The 19667-nt window shown below is 37.8% G+C and overlaps 1 protein-coding gene across 1 annotated transcript; it reads right to left on the bottom strand.

Moving 5' to 3' along the window:
- Positions 1-8086: 8086 nt before the first annotated feature.
- LOC145671644 (KRAB domain-containing protein 2-like) lies at positions 8087-8998 on the bottom strand. Its single transcript, XM_081740844.1, has one exon. The coding sequence runs from the start codon at positions 8996-8998 to the stop codon at positions 8087-8089; it is 912 nt and encodes a 303-aa protein (XP_081596970.1).
- Between the last annotated feature and the right edge of the window lie 10669 nt (positions 8999-19667).

Genomic DNA, 19667 nt, shown 5'->3' with positions numbered 1-19667 from the left:
GAAGATCAAATAGTGGAATTAGTACCTCAGAATAACGATTACTGAATGGACGATAATGTTGGAGGAAACCTATCAACTGTCTAACTTCCTTCACCGTCATTGGAGGTCTAAAATTTACTACTTTCTCCATCTTTTCACTGTCTTTTCTGATTCCTTCAGCAGACAATTCAAAACCTAAAAGTTTGACATGTGTGCGTGCAAAAACACATTTCTTTAATCTGAGCGTTATTCCGCCAGTTTCCAGCCTAGTGAAAACTTGGTCTAGATGGTCTAAATGCTGTGTAAAATTGTATGAGCCTACCGCTAGGTCATCGACGTACGTTTGACAAAAGCTCTTTACATCATCTCCTAGAACTAAATCAAGTGCCCTTATACAGGAAGACAGAGACGTCTTTGTACCAAATGGTAATCTGACGAAGCAATACGAAATGCCTTCGTGCACAAATCCTAGATACTTCTGAAATTCCTCTTTTACACGTACTTGAAAAAAAAATCGACTGCATCGAAAACTGAAAAAATATTTTTGTCGCTCAACTCTTGTAAAAGATCAATGGCAGGGATTGGTTGGTCTGTTTCTGCCAAAGTGACCCGCGAAAGAGGGCGCCCGTCGATACATAGGCGTAACTTCCCATTCTTCTTCGGTACTACTACTAGTGAATTGCTATAAGGCGTGGCAGCCTTTTTTACTATTCCCCATGATAGAAAACGATTAATCTCATTCCTGACCTGATTCTGATAACAATGTGCAAACGGGAACATTTTCGAACGAATCGGTTTTGTGTCGGTTAGATGTATCTCATGTTCATAACCTCTAATGCAACCGGGTTTCTCATCAAACAGCTGTTTATGTCTTATGAGGAGGGAGGTGAGTTCTGCTCTCTGAGAATCAGTGAGATCAGTGTAGCCATCTACGTGCTCTTTAATATCACGCTCACTCGCGCGTGTTTGAAAACTTTTCCACTCTTCTGGTGAAAACACGGTTCTGGCCAATTCTGTGGGCGTCGGGTATCCTCTAACCTGCGACTTTACGGGTGGGTTGCTCTCAATTAGCCTATTCTTCCCTATCTCCGTACCCATCTCATGAGTGCCAAATTGTCTACCTCTTACAAGTGAATAACCGTTACTTGGATCTCCGCCTTCGAGATCGTCAAAACTAAAAATCTCCTCAATATTTCTTAGCACTAGATCTTCATTTGATATTTCGACGTCTTTGAAACTTACATCTACTTCTACTGGCTTCTTCAAACTGAACAGCCCTCTCCCATAGTCTAACACAGCGTCAGTCTCAGCAAAGAACTGAGAACCAAGAATCAACTTTCTATTCAACCCTTGCACTACTAATGACACAGTTTCAAACTCTTCTCCATTGATTGTTACTTGCAATAAAATTTGACCAAGAATCTTAGCTACATTACTTCCGAATGCTGACGTTACTTTCATATTATTTGTTCTAAGGAACGCAGGTCTGGGGTTACTATTTTGTACTGTTTGCCACAATTCACTACTAATCGCGTTGATACTCGAACCTGAGTCCAACAAACCAAGTACCGGTTGAGCGAACACGATAACTTCAATTTCTGGTAAAGTTATCACGTTATTTCTAACAACTAGGTCTTCACTAGTATCTAATAAATTATCAAAAATAGCATTCGCTTGATCATATTCAGTTCGATTCAATAGTATTACATTTCCATTTCTCAATCTCAATTCTAATTTCTCACTATTTGCATCAAAATTATCTAAATTTTCCTTAAAATGATTTTTCTCAATAATTTCCTGGCACTGATTACAATTGTCACTAGCATTTACATTTACTTCCTTGACCAATGTCTCATTTTCATCTATTTCATTACTCGAAATTTCCAGCACACATTCAGTTACATCTATCGACCTCATTTGTGTGTAATCGCTATCCTGAGATTCCACGCTAATGGGATTCCAAATGTGTGCCGAATGTCCTCAGTTACGAGAAACATTCAGGACACGCCCATTGTTGTCGGATTGTACTTGTCTCGAAGTACTTGCCCGAGTCTCGTCTCGTGTATCGTACACTTCGAGAACTTGTATTTGTTCATCTCTACTATTTCTCATCTGGTGGTTAGGCCTATTTCTATTGCCTCTGTTGCTACCTCTTGTACCTCGGTACGAACTAGTTCCATTGCCTCTGAACCGATTCTGTCGGGATTCATTTCGAGGATTACTACTAGGCTCACTATTCTCATTAGATCGTTCTAGCCTGCATCTACTATTTCTAGTATACGGCCCCTGCTGTGCTCTGTTACGTCTCGTGTTACGTTTGAAGTCCCCCCCTGCTGATTGATTGTTTTCTGTCACTTCAATCATGTTTATGTTTCGTCGCTGCTGGTGATTACCATTCTCCCTGTGCGTTAACTGAACTTCATTTATTAACGCGAGTAGCTCTGAAATGCTTTGTGGCTTCGCACTAATCAAACACCTACAGATCCACTGAGGGAGCTGTCTCGGTAGTAACTTCAAAAGATTTTGTTCGGACAAGGGAGGGTTCAATACAGCATTTCTCTGAAGCTGAGTGAGAAGGTACTCACTCGGCTGTCTGAAAATTCGGTGGTCATAATGACTCATTAGCAGGGTCGCACGCAAGGATGCTAAACGATCGGAGCTTAAGTAATTTTTCTTAAAATCCTCCATGAAACTAGCATAATTGGTGATCTTGTGTTGCATCACTTTGTACCATTGCAAACTAATTCCTCTTAACGAGCGTGTTAAGAAGCTCAGTCTGTGCTCTGGCGCTACTCCTGTTAATTCGAAATAATTATCTAAATCCTCATTCCCATTGTATGTCGGTAGTTTCAGGTCTCTGTGCAAGAACGAGTTCATTGCAGTGGCAAGTTGGGCAGCTTCGCCACTACTTTGAACTGTGTGAACGCTTCCGTGTTCTCCCACACGCGATGTTGATGGCACAGGTTCCCTACTATTACTCGACAACAGTACAGGCGGGGCTAACAAATAGCTCGTGCTGGGACCACTGTCGACAACTACTCTCTCCTCAGTTTGTTGTGTCTCGTTCTCGCTAGAACGAGACGACAACCCGTCTCGTGCAGTTAGTAGCGTCTCTATCTCGAGTCGTGAACTCTGTTTTACTTTCTGTATCTCACGAGACATTTCGTCTCGGAGGTCCTTTATTTTGTCTCCCAGCTGTGCTGTGGATTCAGATCTCAGTGCAAATTCACTTTGCACTGTCTGAAGTTCAGCTCTTATTTCGACCTGACTGCCTACAATATCCTCTATGCTACGGTCGACTCTCTCCATTCTCAAGTGCATGCTCTCTTTACCGGCATTTAATCAAAAAACAAAACAAACTCTAATTTGCCTATTGGTTATCAAACACAAAATCTTTCCCCCCTAATTTTATGCAAATACACATGAAAAAAGTTTCTACTCATAATAAACACTTTCAAAAAACAAATATAAAACACTGTAACAAGGTTCTTGGATACCATGGGGACTGTGTTTCAAAACTATCACGCGGCATAAGAGATAAAAAAAATGAAAAGTTACTGCTCTACCCTTGTACTTCTGTTGGTGTATCAAGGTAGGTACCCTTTTCGGCTTACGCTGCAAGCGTATGCTTAGCCCCTAAAGCTCGGGCGCCAAATTTGTATAGTGACGTGCTGGGAGAAAAGAAAGCCCCACGCTGGGCGCCAAATTTGTAAATACCAAGAGCCTTCTGTATATGGCCCCACGCTGGGCGCCAAATTTGTAAATACCCCAAGAGCCTTCTGTATATGGCCCCACGCTCGGGAGCCTAATTTATAAATTGTGTGGAGCCCCAGGCTCGGTGACACATTATGAATTTACCTCTTAAGCATAGGTGTGCTGAAATTTGCATATGACATGAAGTATCAAAAAATGTAAATTAGGCTGAGGCCCTGTAGAGAGAAGAGGAAGGCGCACCAGTGATGGTGAGGTATGACTCTCTCTCTTCATTTGACAGCAGTCTTACGTCACACCAAGGAAGACTGTCTGTCATCGTAGGACACATGAACTATGAGACCTGTGTAGATCTCAAAATCGGAACTTTCTTTTAATTCTAAAAGTAGCATAGATCTACATAGGGGCAGTTTGGATATTCTATATAATTGAATTTTGTTATTAAAGAGTCTCAACATTTTTTTTATTCAGTCTCTACCGCAACTAAAAAGTTCATAGTTCATGGGACCCACGATGACAGACAGTCTTCCTTAGTGTGACGTAAGACTGCTGTCAAATGAAGAGAGAGAGTCATACCTCAACATCACTGGTGCGCCTTCCTCTTCTCTCTACAGGGCCTCAGCCTAATTTACATTTTTTGACACTTCATGTCATATGCAAATTTCAGCACACCTGTGCTTAAGAGGTAAATTCATAATGTGTCACCGAGCCTGGGGCTCCACACACTTTATAAATTAGGCTCCCGAGCGTGGGGCCATATACAGATGGCTCTTGGGGTATTTACAGTGTTTCCTTAAGATGTGAATATTATACATCGCCTTTGTGCCAGGTAATGCCATACACATTCTAACATAGATACTTGCTTGTAGTTATGATTGGCTCAGCTAACTTATTTAAAGGAAATGGTGTTTAAGAATCCAATTTTGAAGAAAGGAAACGTCAGGATTTAGAATGGCTAGCTCCTTTACAATAAACTCATCATCATTATCGTTATAGGCAGAGAAGTGTACAACAACCCTCATCATACTCAACTGAATAAATTAGAATGTATTATCAGTATAAATATTTCTATCTTTGTTTACTTGTGTTAAGGAATCAAATTGTGCATACACAAGGCATGTAACAGGTTCAGTTAAAGTTTCTGAAAATGATACTCTTAAATTTACAGGGGAATCGCGTATATCCCATGTGTTGTCATCTAAAGTTCCTGTTGGAGATAGAATAAAAGCATACAGCGTATATCCGTTTGGATATTCATCAAATGAATAATTTTGATAATATATACCAGTACCTGAAATCAAAGTATAATAACTTAGAAGGCATAAATCGTTATTAAAATCAGGAGTGAGAGGATTGGGAGGAAATGATTTAGAGCCGACTCGTAATTGCAGTTTATTAACATTAAAGTTTCGAAATTCATAAGGATTGAGATCTGATTTCCCATTGAAGGCTGTGTTGGAGATGAAACCAATAACCAGGCCTTTAGGAACATTACCCAAGAAGAGATTATCAATGTTGTAAGACTTTACTTGTGCAGGAATAGTATAAGATCTTGTCTCTACTCTTGTGAGAGGTAACTTGGCCCTTTCCGAAACCATTCGCGTATTTAATTGCATAACTAAATCTGCAGCTACATCAATGCGTCGTACATGAATAATAACTTCCTCAACTGCAACTTTATAACTTGTATTTTCAGGAGACATTAAGCAAAATTATCTTTACTACGATGTAATTTTACACGTAAACTTTGTTGGGAGGCATACGGTCGAAACTTACAATATCGGTATGAAGACGTCCATATATTTCAAAAGATTTACTATTTTCACCTTATTAGCACGTTTTTGAAAACCAACATTTGAATTATATAATTTATTAAAATGTTTTGCAGTATCTTTATGCCACATGGCACATGCTAAATGCGTTTCAGAAGCATCATAAGAATAATTTAATAATGTTTCAACGTATGCATGATAAGGATAAGATCCTGATGAAGAACTATTCAATTTATCATTTAACGAAATATCAATTTGACTAAATAATGAATGTAAGAAATTATTTACCGGTGCAACAGTATCATCTTGAGTTAAAGTTGTACTATCAGCTTTTGTAATTTTACATCGTACATAAAGATATAGATATGCAGAATGAATAAATTCCCCTGTTTCTCCAGGAATAACAAATTCAATAGGTCCTTCTGAGGTTAATGTAGAAATATTACGATATTCAACATTTGTAGTTGCTTCAATAGCTGTTTGTGTCATTGGTATAGAAAAAAAATTCTTTGGTTCAACATTCAGAACTATCTGAATTTAGGAGCGACATTATGAAAAGATGTCGTGTATATGTTTACGTTTTGTTGGTGGTCCAAAATTTACAATTGGAGGAGCCTTTCTCTTGCGTGACCATCTCTTGCCGCTACAAGTTAGCAACTGTCCGACTTTATTAATCGCTTTTGTCTTTAAACTATCACCAGTTTCTTTTACACGTGTACGAACAGATTCTTTAAATGGGCGATTTTCTAATACATCACCCGCAACTTGTATACACGCTCATAATGCCTGACGTCCTACAGTTTTTGCACTTTGTTTAAGAAATGGTAAATCAAAACAAAGTAACACTTTAAAGAAACTACCTATACCATGTCCCCCTTGATATTCAGGTCCTGAAAATATGGTGTTCCACGTCCACAATGATAAATAATACGTCTTGTTCTCATCTTTACTATTATTATTATTTAGCAGATGCAGGAGAGCGTTTAAATGTAGTGTTACGGTCAGTGTCCCAGAACGAAATGTCAAATTTCGCCCTGCATGATCTTTTAATAGTATTTCGATTGTGTTAAAATTTTGCAAGTGGCATATAATGAATATCTTCACAGGTAATCGTTTGAACTTTCTTCATAATTAATTTACAACTATATATATATATATATATATATATATATATATATATATATATATACAGTGGCGGATCCCCCTCCTTGACGGTCAGGTATACACAGGATAAAATGGGTTTCAATCCTGCTTTACACTGGATAAAACGGCAAAATATGGTTTAGCTCCTACCTTGATCATATTCTGGATCCGCCCCTGTATATATATATATATAATACTATAACACATAATATATACAATTTATAGAACACAGGGTTATTATAAATGATGGACCCATTTTTAAAAATTCGTAGTAGGGTGAGTTCGCCAATAGTCGATCACTGAAAAAATCTTACTTCTAAACATTTATAAAATATGATGATTTCATAATATTTGACAAAGGTTAATTATTTGCTTTATTTGGGTTATTTTGTACCATACCGTGTTTTAAGTGCTCACTTTTAACATTTTGCAGTGATATAAAAATACGTTTTACGAAAACTCTCCAAAATTCCCACTTGTCGACCATCGTCGCTCAGTAGTCGACCGCATTCATGCTATTAGTCGACCGCGCGTGATTTCTATCGTTTCTATCGCGTGGAAGTAATTAATTGCCTTAGATGATGTTTGGAAATTGTATTATTCGTGAGATTTGAACTTGACACAAGGAATATAGATTTTATTTAATTTTCTTTAAGATTTTCCCCTTAATGATTATAAATGAAAGAATGAGGCTATTAGAAGCAAGAAGTTGTAGGTCACTATCACCATTTTGGAAAGCAAGCAAGACAGAATTTAAGTAATTCTATGATCTAAAAGGATCAGCGCTGTAAACAATTTACTTTCTGTATAGAAATTTGAATAGCTGTAAATAATGATGTCACACGCTGACTACTCAAAAATCTAAACAATAAAATAAGTTGTTTACAGGAATAATCCTTTCAGATCACAGACTTATTAAATTCTATCTTGCTTGCTATCCAAAATTGTGATAGTGACCTACAACTTCCCACAATCTTAAGAAAAAGAAAGAAAGAAAGAAAAGAAAGTGGTGGGGAGCTTAGTCAACAGCGTTCATATATACAATATAGCTCTTAATTACCGAGCGGCCATAGATCAGTTGGTAAAGTGCTGGCTTCGCATTCGGAAGGTCGCAAGTTCGCGTTCAGCGGCCTACCATCCTGACTGAGGATTTCCAGCTTTTATCCCTCTCATACGAATCAAAGAATGTGGTAGTACCTATAAAACTAGGCCTTAACCAACTTCCTTCCCATATGCTATCTCGTACCCCATCCCGGCGTGTACCAGAGATGTTTAAAGACCTTAAATAAAAATGCTTAAGGCCTTCTGCGGGCGTGGCCGCGGGCTCTAAATCCCGCTGGGAGCCCTCCGCCTCGGATACAAACTCGAGCAATGGTTCGGATCCCACTTTAAGCTGTAGGTCCCGTCGTTAGAAGCTCCTTAGCTTGTTTAGGACGTTAATACAAATTCTATCAATAAGGAGCACATAAAAGACAGAAAACTTACCTGCAATATAATTTATCCAGCTTTCCATCCTTGTTTCCAATCTTGTGCAGATCTTCATTTTTTTCTAGAACAACTCCAATGACATTCCGAAAATCCGCCTTTGCTCTGTCCACATTCGGGATTGGTATTATGACATTATCTCCCACTTCAACAGGTGGATGGGTGGCATCAGAGATACGTTTCATTTTCTTGGCCTGCTTTGACAAATTTTCTCGTGCTTCTTTCCTGGATGATGTGATATCAACCGCACTAGGACCAGCCTCATTTTCTCCTTCATCAAATGTTTCATGTTCACTAAGACGCTCATTCATGTCCTCAATAACACTCACGAGGTCGTCCTCATCGTTTATGTTTTGGAGAACATCTGATGGCAGTGCTGAAGTCGTAAGTCCTACTCTTAGCTCAATGCCGAACATCGCACGGTATGGAGACTGTTTTATTCCGGAATGATAAGCTCGATTTTTCATAAACTGAACAAAGCGGAGACCATTTGACCAGTTTGTTGTTTTATTATCATGCATCCACGAGGCAAGCATATTTTCTATATCTTGATTTGCCCGTTTTACTGGCCCTTGGCTTTGGCTGTGCCTGGGCTTTCCGCTGACTAACTTTAACTCAGGCCACAGTGTCGTTAGTTCCTTGATGACAGAATTAACAAACTCTCTGCCATTATCAGAATGTAAAATGCAGGGGGCACCAAATGTCAAAAATATGTCTGTCAGTTGGTAGGCTACTTTTTCAGCTCTTTTAGTTTGCAGCGCTCGCAGTAAGACAAACTTCTTCAGATTATCCTGGTATACCATGATAAACTTGAACTTACGATCAGGGTGTGCTTGCATGTCTATCAGGTCCACTTGACATCGGCTGTTCATTTCTGTGTGAAGTATTGGCTTAGAAACAAAGCCCATCTTTTTCATACTTTTCTTCCGTTGACATGTTTCACAGATTGACAGAAAAAATATTTATCATTTGAGTCGTAACGTTGGCATATTTCCTAGAAGTTTCAGCTTTCATTCTATCTCGACCTCCGTGTCCCACAGCAACATGTGATGCTTCAATAACATGAAAGATCTCCTCGGCAGGTAAGTAGTACTTCACAGGCTCACTATTCGACACCAGTTTTTTTGTTTCACCAATTTCCAAAACATTAAACCGTTTCAAACGTCTGTACTATAAAGGTGTTTTCTTTGCAGCAGATTTTGCCTCTCCAACTTCAGTTAAAAGTTTACTGTAAACGTCCTTGGTCATTGCATTATAGTGACTGTCTTTTTCATTTTCCAAACGAATAATTTCTTTGAAGAATCTTTCCTTCAAAATTGTTTCTTTATCGGACTGACTCATTACAACGAATAATCACCTCACACTTCCCGAAACACTAACACACGCGTAGCCACGACAAGAGAGACGCACCTGCACACTTTACAAAGGCTCCGAACAGACTGAGAGAAAACAAAACAATACTTTCCCAGTAGGAGCAAGTCCGAACTTGCAGAAACACTGTTAACTGATCCATTTTGGTCAAAACTTAGGGTGACCAAATCGTCAACTAGAAAAAACGGGACACCTTTTATTTTTGGATAGGTTGCTATCCTAAATATATATATTTTTAGCTTCTCCGTTCTCTCTCTCTCTCTCTCTCTCTTTGTATCTCTCACAAAAGGGCAAATTTACATTTTTTTTCATTTTAAAACCTATTGAAAAGGTAGCAGGATTAACATAATAAAACAATGAAATATTTGAAAACTACTAAAAATATATGAAACATTTCTCAGTTATAAGAATGAGTAACATGAGGTATATTCATGAAAATAATGTAATGCAAAACATGAGTTCATTTCATGGGGTAGATTCATGAGAATACTTAACTGTTGTCCCAGCCATCTTTAAAACTGCCTTCTTTTCTGATACAAAGTTATAAAAGTCACAACAGTCCATTTTGAAATTGTATAGTACTTGAAGAATTGCAGAGAGGGTCTCCACTCCCATCATGTTTCTTTCGTCTGTCCATTGAATGTTCATGAGCGAAAATATTCTTTCAGTATTGGCATTATGGGCAGGGATCGCAAACACATATTGGCATATCTTTAAAAATTCAGAGTGCTTTTCAGACCTAGTATAGGTTATGAAAAAACAAACCCACTTCTCGTGGCACTGGAGTGTTTTTTTTTATCTTCCTCGTTACACTGCTTTATATTATTACTAACAAAATCCTTAAACGAAGCCATTTGATCGAATAGAAAAGAAAAATTTATTTCAATACCTTTCTCCTTGAAGTACGCAACACTATTTTCAACCTGTCCCCAACTGGGGATGTCCTTCAACAGCATCCATTTGAATATTGAAAAAGTAGAGAACGATACACTCCACTTCCTTAGATATTCAATGCAGATTTCATAAAAGTCATTAACTTCATTTCTGAAGTTGATTTTCTCTTGTTGCGTAATTATATTCCTTTTAAGAACAGATGATAACAACTGTTCGTCTTTTCTTTTAGACATAGCTTTGAGCATGCCTTCCAATACATTACTGACTTCCATAACACTTCTTGCGCTTCCTTCAATTTTCTTAATTCCGTGGTGGAAAGTACTAAGCTGGCTATGGATAAACCATAAGTATGCTCCACTTAAAGGATTATTAAAAAAACGTAAGCAAAATCTTTGGAGCTTTCTCCTCGCTTAAGAAGAAATCCTTTAAAGCATCAAACAGTTTTAAAATTCGTTCTACTGCAGGCATCAAAGACAACCAAAGAGTTTTGGAATGCGACAAAATAGTACCAAATTCAACGTCAACCATTTCACAAAATTCTTTTAGCCTCTCTATTCATACTATGTATACAGAGAAATATGAGAAGAGCTTGACAACAATACTTTCTACGTCACAACTTAATCTATCAGCAGCTGTACCTACGAAGTTATGTAAGACATGTGCTGGACAACCCACACCTTCAATATTTCCATGTAAATTAGCTTTCAATTTTTTAAAACACATTACATTTGCCCTGTCTGTTCAAACCACCAAAATTTGTGTTTGTATTGTCACCACAAAACGCAATGCAACTGTTTTTATTTAATTTAAACTCATCAATACAGTTCAAACAGAAACTAGTTATCTCGTCTGAGGTTTCGTAGGACAAGGAAGCAATTTTCAATAACTTTGAATTTACCCCTTCGTTTACGTCGAAAAACTGAATAACAAAAGGAAAGATTTTGATGGCTTTATGATTACTCGCATCTGTTGAAATGCCATAAAAGGGGGATTTATTTATCTCTTCAATGCTATTTTTTAAACTAAATGGAGTCTGTTCTGGCAGAACTGAACTTCGATGCAATTGATGAGTCACTAAACATTAGACTGTTTAATTTATTGTTACAATCATTTGACCGAAAACTGTGATGATGTTTTACCGTATGGTAGGCCTGAGTTAGCTCAGCAGCTTTCACTTTTCTTTCTTCATTTGACTCTTGTTTTATAAAATAATTGTTAGGAGACTTACTGCAACTTGGCGCACTCAGTCTGTTCCTATGTTTGACTGGTTTGATGCGTTGTTGTATGTCTGAACGACCACCATGTCCAATACTAAAAACACTGCTGAAAACTGTGCACTCGGCTTCATTGTCATAGCGTTTTTTTTTTGTTTTTTTTTAAAATATAGTTCCACTCTTTAGAATACTCCTCCTTAAACATACGCTTAGGCATTGTTAGCAGATAGCACGGAAAGTAACAGAATAAACAATTTGTTTGCACAACAAAACAACCGCTCTACGTCCTATTTGATTTGAGGTTGGACTCACTCTGACCTGACCGAAGATAATATTACACAGCGGAAAGACAGGCAACTACAATATTAAACTCATGTATCGAGTTTGTGGCTGGAGCCATCAGATCTGTCACCGGCAGAATTGATAAGAAACTACTTTCAGCAAATCACCACCGGATGCCAACTTTTTTATTTGCTTTTTCTTTACTTTTAAACATTATTTCACTTACAACTAGTTTTCTTTTTACTTTAAGTTTTATGGTTCTATACTTTTGTTCCCCTTTCGTAAATGAAAATACGTTATGTCTTAGTCAAATCACGGAAACACGGTACTGTACTGATGACAGCGCCTCAATCTTCCACCGCCCAAAACAAAGAGAAAAAACAGGCTACATTTGATTATCGTAAGCTTTCAGCCCTTGCAATGTCGTCTGCGGAGTGGGAGTCTTGGAGTAGGGATGCCTGGGAGGGTAAACAGTACAGTCAGCACATTCACCATCGCAAATGTCGTAATGACGTTGCTCAGTAATTCCAATATAATCACATAGCTTAGAAAATAATAATATAAATTAGGAAATTTTAGCGATTTGAAAGATTTTTTCTATGTAATGCAAATACGGGACATTTTGGCGTCCCGGGAGACTTTTTCGGGACACCGTGAATGGTAGTGAAAACACGGGACAATCCCGTTTTTACGGGACGGTTGGTCACCCTATCAAAACTAGTTTTAACTAGTAAAAACTGTATATGATTCACATTATATAATCTTTTTCGTAATTCCAGAATTACCTAACTAACATAGTAAATTCTAGTATTGACTAGTTAATACTAGTTCTTTCGAAACGGCTTTGAGAAAACTAGTTTTAACTAGGAAATTCTAGTTTTACCTAATTTCGGGTTCTGACGGTAACATATATATATATATATCCCCCAAGTTACGAGGCTGAATTTGGTCGCAAACGGTATAGGAATGTCAGTATTCAACTCAGCGACCTCGAAAACTATAGCTCGACACTAATATTCGTCATTTTCGATCATTTTTGTATCTCTTCCCTTCCCTCCGCTAAGCTACGGGGCTCAATTTGAACTTATACAGCATTGGAAGTATCACTGTTTAGCTCAGCGACCCCCAAAACTATAGATTCCATTTTAATATCGGTCACTTTCGATCGTTTTTAAATATTCTTCCCCCTTCCCCTCCCCTAAACTGCAGCGTAAAAGTGATATGACAGAAACCACCCCAGGTTCCTTCTTTATCTATATTGAAAATGAGATCGAGTTCGGTCGGGTGGTTCAAGAGTTATTAAATTTTATTTATTTTTGTACATTTTCCATCCCCTTCCCCTCCTTAAATTCTACCGTCAAAATGATTTGATAAAATCCACCACAAGTCCAAACCTCATCTATGTTGAAAATTTGATTGAGATCGATAGGCTATGGTTGAAGAGTGATAAAGCCATAATGACAGTCACTTATATTTTTAGATTTTTTACACATATCCCCCTCCCCTAAGTTGCACCATCAAAGTAAAATTATAAAAATCGCTCCAGACCTGAACTTCATCTATATTGAACATTTGATCAAGATCGGTCGGGTGCTTCAAAAGTTATTAAGTTATATATGTATTCCTCGCATCCTCCTCCCCTACGTTGCTCCGTCAAAATGAGCTGACAGATAACATTTCAGGCTTCAACATCACCTATGTTAAAAAATTGATCGAAATTGGTTCTTTGGTTCAAGAGTTATTAAGTTTTGTTTATTATTTTATAACTCCCCCTTCCCCTCCCCTAAGTTTTCCCGTCAAAGTGAAGTGATGAAAACACTCTCAGGAACAAACCTTATTTATGTTGAAAATTTGATAGAGATCGGTCAGGTGGTTAAAGAGATTAGTAGTCACAAAAATAATCACCTTGAATTTTTATAATATAAATTTATTGTAGTATGGTATTATATCACTCAATCCTCGATGTGCCGTATACCTGAGGAGGCTAAAAGTTATATTAATAAACAATTATTCAACGTACAAGCATCCGTCCATGAAATCAAACTTGTGATCACATGCACTAAGTTTTTGTCAATGTCATGAAAATGTTATTTCGATATTAATTTTATGAGAACACATTAAAAATTTCCAATGGATGCTTGAGTCTCGGAGCCAAGGCCATACCCATGTAGTCGACACCTATTGTGTACGGTATTACCGATGTTCAATACTACATTTCACTTTAGTTTTGGAAGAAGAACACCACTAATATGATGCGAAATGAAATGAAGTATCTAGTTTAACGTCCCACGCTTATGCATCAAGGGTAAGGGAGACGGTAATGATGAGAAATGACTAAAATAGTGCAATGAAGAAAGTAGGAGGAATCAGAAAAACACTGAGAAAATCCACGCACACAGTGTTTGTCCACCAGAAAAACTCACATGGCGCACGATGACACCTGTGTGGCTTGAAAACGAGCAATATCTACAGAAAACGCGAACAACCAATTCAGAAAACGACATACTGCTTTATGTTACAGGGGAAGATCGGCTTACACGGACTGCATAAACTACTGGGAACACATTCACTCCAACAGCATTTTTACTAAAGCCAAGAAATCCATCTCCTTCTTTTTTACATTTTATATATTTAAAAAAAGTCAAGTAGTGTCGGTACTTGTGCAAGACGTTTGCGCAAGTCTTGGTCTTGGTCTTGGTCTTGCAGGTATGGTCTTGGTCTTACACCCCTTGGTCTTGTTCTTGGTCTTACATCGGGATTCCTGGTCTTGGTCTTGATCTTGCATGCAAGACTCTTGCAAAAACTGCAAGACCAAGACTCTTGCACTCATCACTAGGCTCCGGTTTCTTAGGTTCGAACCTATTGTATTCCTGTACAATAAATGCAAAAAATTCGTGTTTTCTTTACATTTCAAGTTGCTATAAGTAGAACTATATTAGTTTTATAGGACCTACAATGTAGAGACCTGCACGGGCCGAATTTTTCGGCCCGAGCCCAATCCAGCCCGAACGTAGCTAGGCCCGGCCCAGCCCAGGACCGAAAAGTTTTGGAGATTTTCGGCCCGAGCCCGGCCCGGCCCGGGCCCGATAAATTTTAGAAGTTTTTGGCCCGACCCCGGCCCGATAATTTTTTAAAAAATAGCTCTAGCTCCAATCTTTCTCAAAATTTAGTACTAAATTTGACCTAACCCTCAGAAACATTTTCTAAACTCTGGTTCACAACCTCACGCTTGCTTCCCGAATGGTACCATTGCCTCCTAGAACTTTGCCTGTCATCGAGAGAACAAAAACTCCATTCCCTGTAACAAAAATCTAACTTAATTGATTTTTAGCATAAAGTGAAGATGACAATATTGTTTAGCGCCAGGCAAAACATTCCCACCCTTTCTTGTTATATTTTGAGTTCAGTGAAAGTCAAGGTCTGAGCTCAATTTACCGCATAATGCCTGCAATCCTCTATAGTGAAACTGGAGCCGCTAAGCAACACAAACTGTAAATAGCTAGTACATTCTTTGTAACATTTTTCACAGACACACTTCTTCAACGTTTGGCTTTATTCCAATAATCGTTTAACGGAAATCAATAATTATTAAACAATTGCAATTGATCGGCCCCAGCCCGGCCCGACCTGAAGAGAAATCAGTGTCGGCCAGCCCAAGCCCGGCCTGGCCCAAAGAAATAAGTGTCGGCCCGCCCAAGCCCGGTCCGGCCCAAAGAAATAGCAGAGTCGGCCCGCCCAAGCCCGGCCCGTGCAGGTCTCTACTACAATGTCCTAATTGGGGGGTTAGGACCTAAAAAATCCTAAATTAGCTTTTAGAACCTATAACGTCCTAAATGATTCTTTATAGTTATTTTTAACTTGAATAATACTTTCAAACACGTAGTAAATCGTCAATGACATAATTTCATTTGTAAAGAAGGTTTTCTTGAAAGCTCCTAACAGAGTGGCTACCTTCAAGGATATGCTTTCAAACACACCACTTCCACCGCAGCCCGTTGTGTCCCGTTGGGGAACGTGGCTCTCAGCAGCACTGTACTATGCAGATAATTTTGAAAGCATTGTTCAGGTCATCGATTCGCTCGACGAGATCGAAGCCGTTTCAATCACGTCTGCAAAAAAAGCACTGAAGTCACAGTTTGCTGTACAACAACTAAGTTACATTAAAGTCAACTTTTCTCATCTGCCTCAAGCCATCACTGAATTGGAGAAGAAGTCTCTTCCACTAACAGATGCTCTTTAAATTCTTCAAGAAGTGAAAGAGAAAAAAGTACCTGGGGAAGTTGGAACAAAAATTGCGGACAAGTTGGAGGCGGTTTTGAAACACAGTCCTGATTTCACACAGATACAACTAGTGGGCCAAATTCTTCGTGGAGACAATGTCCAAGAAAATTTGCTATGGAATCCCGAGGAATTAGCCAGTATGAAATATGCGCCTCTTACATCGTGTGATGTGGAACGCAGTTTTTCTGCATTCAAGAGAATTTTGTCAGACGAGAGGAAAAAGTTCACAACATAAAATCTTGCCAAATATTTTGTTGTTCAGTGCCATTACAGAGAGTGAAGTGACTACTTTTTGAGCTATAGAAAACATGAAAAGTGCCGGAAAAACAGTATTTGAACATTCGTATTTCCTCAGTGTATCGTTAGAAAAGTGAAGTGATATTTGTGGTGTTGTATAAAATTTCAAATATAAGAAAACTGACAAAAACAACAACTACTACTACTATAGTACGACAGGCCATACATATGTTAAACTATATTTCAGCTATCAAAAAAGTGCAACGTAAGAAGAGTTTTATTATTTTTATTACGCAGAAGACTGGTTAGCATAAAGCTTACTAAATTAAGGTTACCATTTAAGTATGAATAAAGCCAACAAAGTGTTTAAAGTGTAGTAATATTCCGTTTTCAGTAATATAACGCTAAAAATTCTAAAACGGGTTTTTAAAAAATCTATAAAATCCTAAAATGCACTTTTTAAAATCCTAATTTGAATTTTTTGGTACCTAAAAATCCGAAGCCTACTCATCACTAGCAAAAACTGCAAGACCAAGATTCTTGCGCTCATCACTAAATTGGTTGTTCGCGTTTTTTGTAGATATTGCTCATTTTCAAGCCACACAGGTGTCATCGTGCGCAATGTGAGCTATTTTGGTGGACAAACACCGTGCGTGTGGGTTTTCTCGGGGTTTTCCCGTTTCCTTCTACTTTCTACATTAAACCATTTCAGTCATTTCTCATAATCACCGTCTCCCTTAGCCTTGGTGCATATACGTGGGACGTTAAACTAGATGCTTCATTTCACTTCAAAGCATATTAGTGGTGTTCTTCTTCCAAAACTAAAGAGAAATGTAGTATTATTGAACATCGGTAATTTCGTACACCATAGGTGCTGACTACATGGGTATGGTCTTGGCTCCGAGACCCAAGCATCCGTTGGAAATTTTTAATGTGTTCTCATAAAATTAATATCGAAATAACATTTTCATGACATTGACAAAAACTTAGTGCAAGTGACTGCAAGTTTGATTTCATGGGCGGATGCTTATACACTGAATAATTATTTATCAACATAACTTTTAGCCTCCTTAGGTATACGGCACATCGAGGAGTGAGCGATACAACATTATACTACAACAATAAATATATATTATAAAATTGAAAGTGACTATGTTTGTGACTCCTAATCTCTTGAACCACCCGCTCGATCTCGATCAAATTTTCAACATAGATGAGGTTCAAGCCTGGAATGTTATTGTTAGTTTACTTTGACGGAGCAACATAGGGGTGAGGAGGAGGGGGAGATATACAAAAATCAATATAAATAGAAATAAAAGTACTAAGTTTGTGACTTAATAACTCTTGAACCGCCCAACCGATCTTAATAAAATTTTAATCATGTATGAGGTTGGGGACTGAAAAGTCTTTTATAGTTTCATTTTATGGTAGAACCTAGGGGAGGATGGGGGGAGGTATATATAAAAATAAATAAAACTTAATAACTCTTGAAACATCCGACTGATCTCGATCACATTTTCAACATAGATGAGGTTCGGACCTGAGATTTTTTTTGTCACATCACTTTGATGGTGCAGCATAGGGGAGGAGGGGAGAGATATTTAAAAATTATCGAAAACGACCGATATTTGCGTGGAATCAATAGCTTTGGAAGTCGCTGAGATAAACACTAACACTTCCGATGCTGTTTAAATCCAAATTCAGCCCCGTAGCTTGGCGGAGGGGAGGGGAGATATATAAAAATGATCGAAAATGACAAATATTAGTGTCGAATTCATAGTTTTTGAGGTTGCTTAGTTGAATACTGACACTTTTGTTACTGTTTACGACCAAATTCAGCCCCGTAACTTGCGGGAGGAGAAGGAACGAAATATATAAAAATTATCAAAAATGACCATTATCAATGTCGAATCCAAGCTTTTCGAGGTCATTGAGATGAGCAGTGGCACTTCCGATGCCGTGTCTTGCAACATGGGAGAGGAGAAGATATGTAAATTTATTGAAAATGACCGATATTAGTGACAAATCCATAGTTTTCGGGGTCTCTAAGATGAACAGTGACATTCTGCTGCCGTTTAAATCCAATTCGGCCCCGGAACTTGGAAGAGAAATATAAAATTAACCGAAAATTACCGATATCAGAGAGCACTTTAGTAATAGTAAAAAGTGGCTGACTAACGAAACCTATTTCTTTCTTTTCTTTTTTTTTAAAAAAAAATAACCCAACGAAGTGGGTAATTGATGCTAGTAATCCATATTCACAAGTGAGACTTCAAATAACTTGGAGTTTGATACCGTTATTTTGTATTTCTAATATAGGTCAAAAATTTATATAAATCAAGTTTACACAAAAGACACAGACAGTTGAGTCGTTTTCAGTTTTCACTCAAATTATTCTAAAATATTAAGAGTTTTGATTATAATAATTATTTTAATTTTTTCTCTTTTTTGGTCAATATTGTTAAACATATCATCATCATCATCATAGCTATTCTGTCATTATTCGCAGGTTACTTGCTGCAACTGAGAAACTTCGATGTACGGTTGTTCTCAGATAGTCTCTTTGCTTTGACGTAACAATTTTCTGTTTTAATATCTTCCTTCAACTACAATCTCCTTCGCTCCCTTCCTCTCTTTCCTTCCAGTATACCCTCTAGCACGTCCTCCTCAGCCAATATCCCAACCAGTTCCCTTTCCACATTTTATCAATATCTAAAAGTCTTCTTTTTTTTCTCCTACTGCTAATATTTCTAACACCTTCTCATTCGTTTTCCGTTCAACACAGCTAATTCATTTTTTTCTCCATGCTCACGTTTCGAAAGTCTGAAATTTTATCATCGCTTTTGCGTAATGTCCATGTTTCTGCCCCATAGTGTACATACTGGATCCAGCAAACAAAATCTCAATATTTAATTGGAAGTTTGTTTAATACAAGGATTAGATAATCGTGGTTGAAAAGAAAAAATTGACGCCTTTCGAGTGTAAAAATAATTTTACAATTCATGATATTTCAATTATCTGTGCCGTCTTGATTATCTTTCATGCGTTTCAGGGGTAGCCTCCCCAGTTTGGGAAGCAATGGATTGTTGCATCTGTTAAAAAATATAAAAAATATTACGAAACGTTGTGATTTTTCTTATAAGTAGTGAAGTGTGGACACCCATTAAAAATATAGGTCATCACCTATGTTGTACACTATCATCATACACGAAGGTAAACTATATTACATTTAGGAACATTGTATTTTCGATACTATTGGCGCATTGTAGAATTTATTATCCCTTATATCCAGAGTAAA

Source organism: Thermobia domestica, chromosome 15, assembly GCF_964235325.1.
Source record: "Thermobia domestica chromosome 15, izTheDome1.hap1.1, whole genome shotgun sequence".
Lineage (NCBI taxonomy): Eukaryota > Metazoa > Arthropoda > Insecta > Zygentoma > Lepismatidae > Thermobia > Thermobia domestica.
This window is presented reverse-complemented; position numbering and strand designations above follow the sequence as displayed.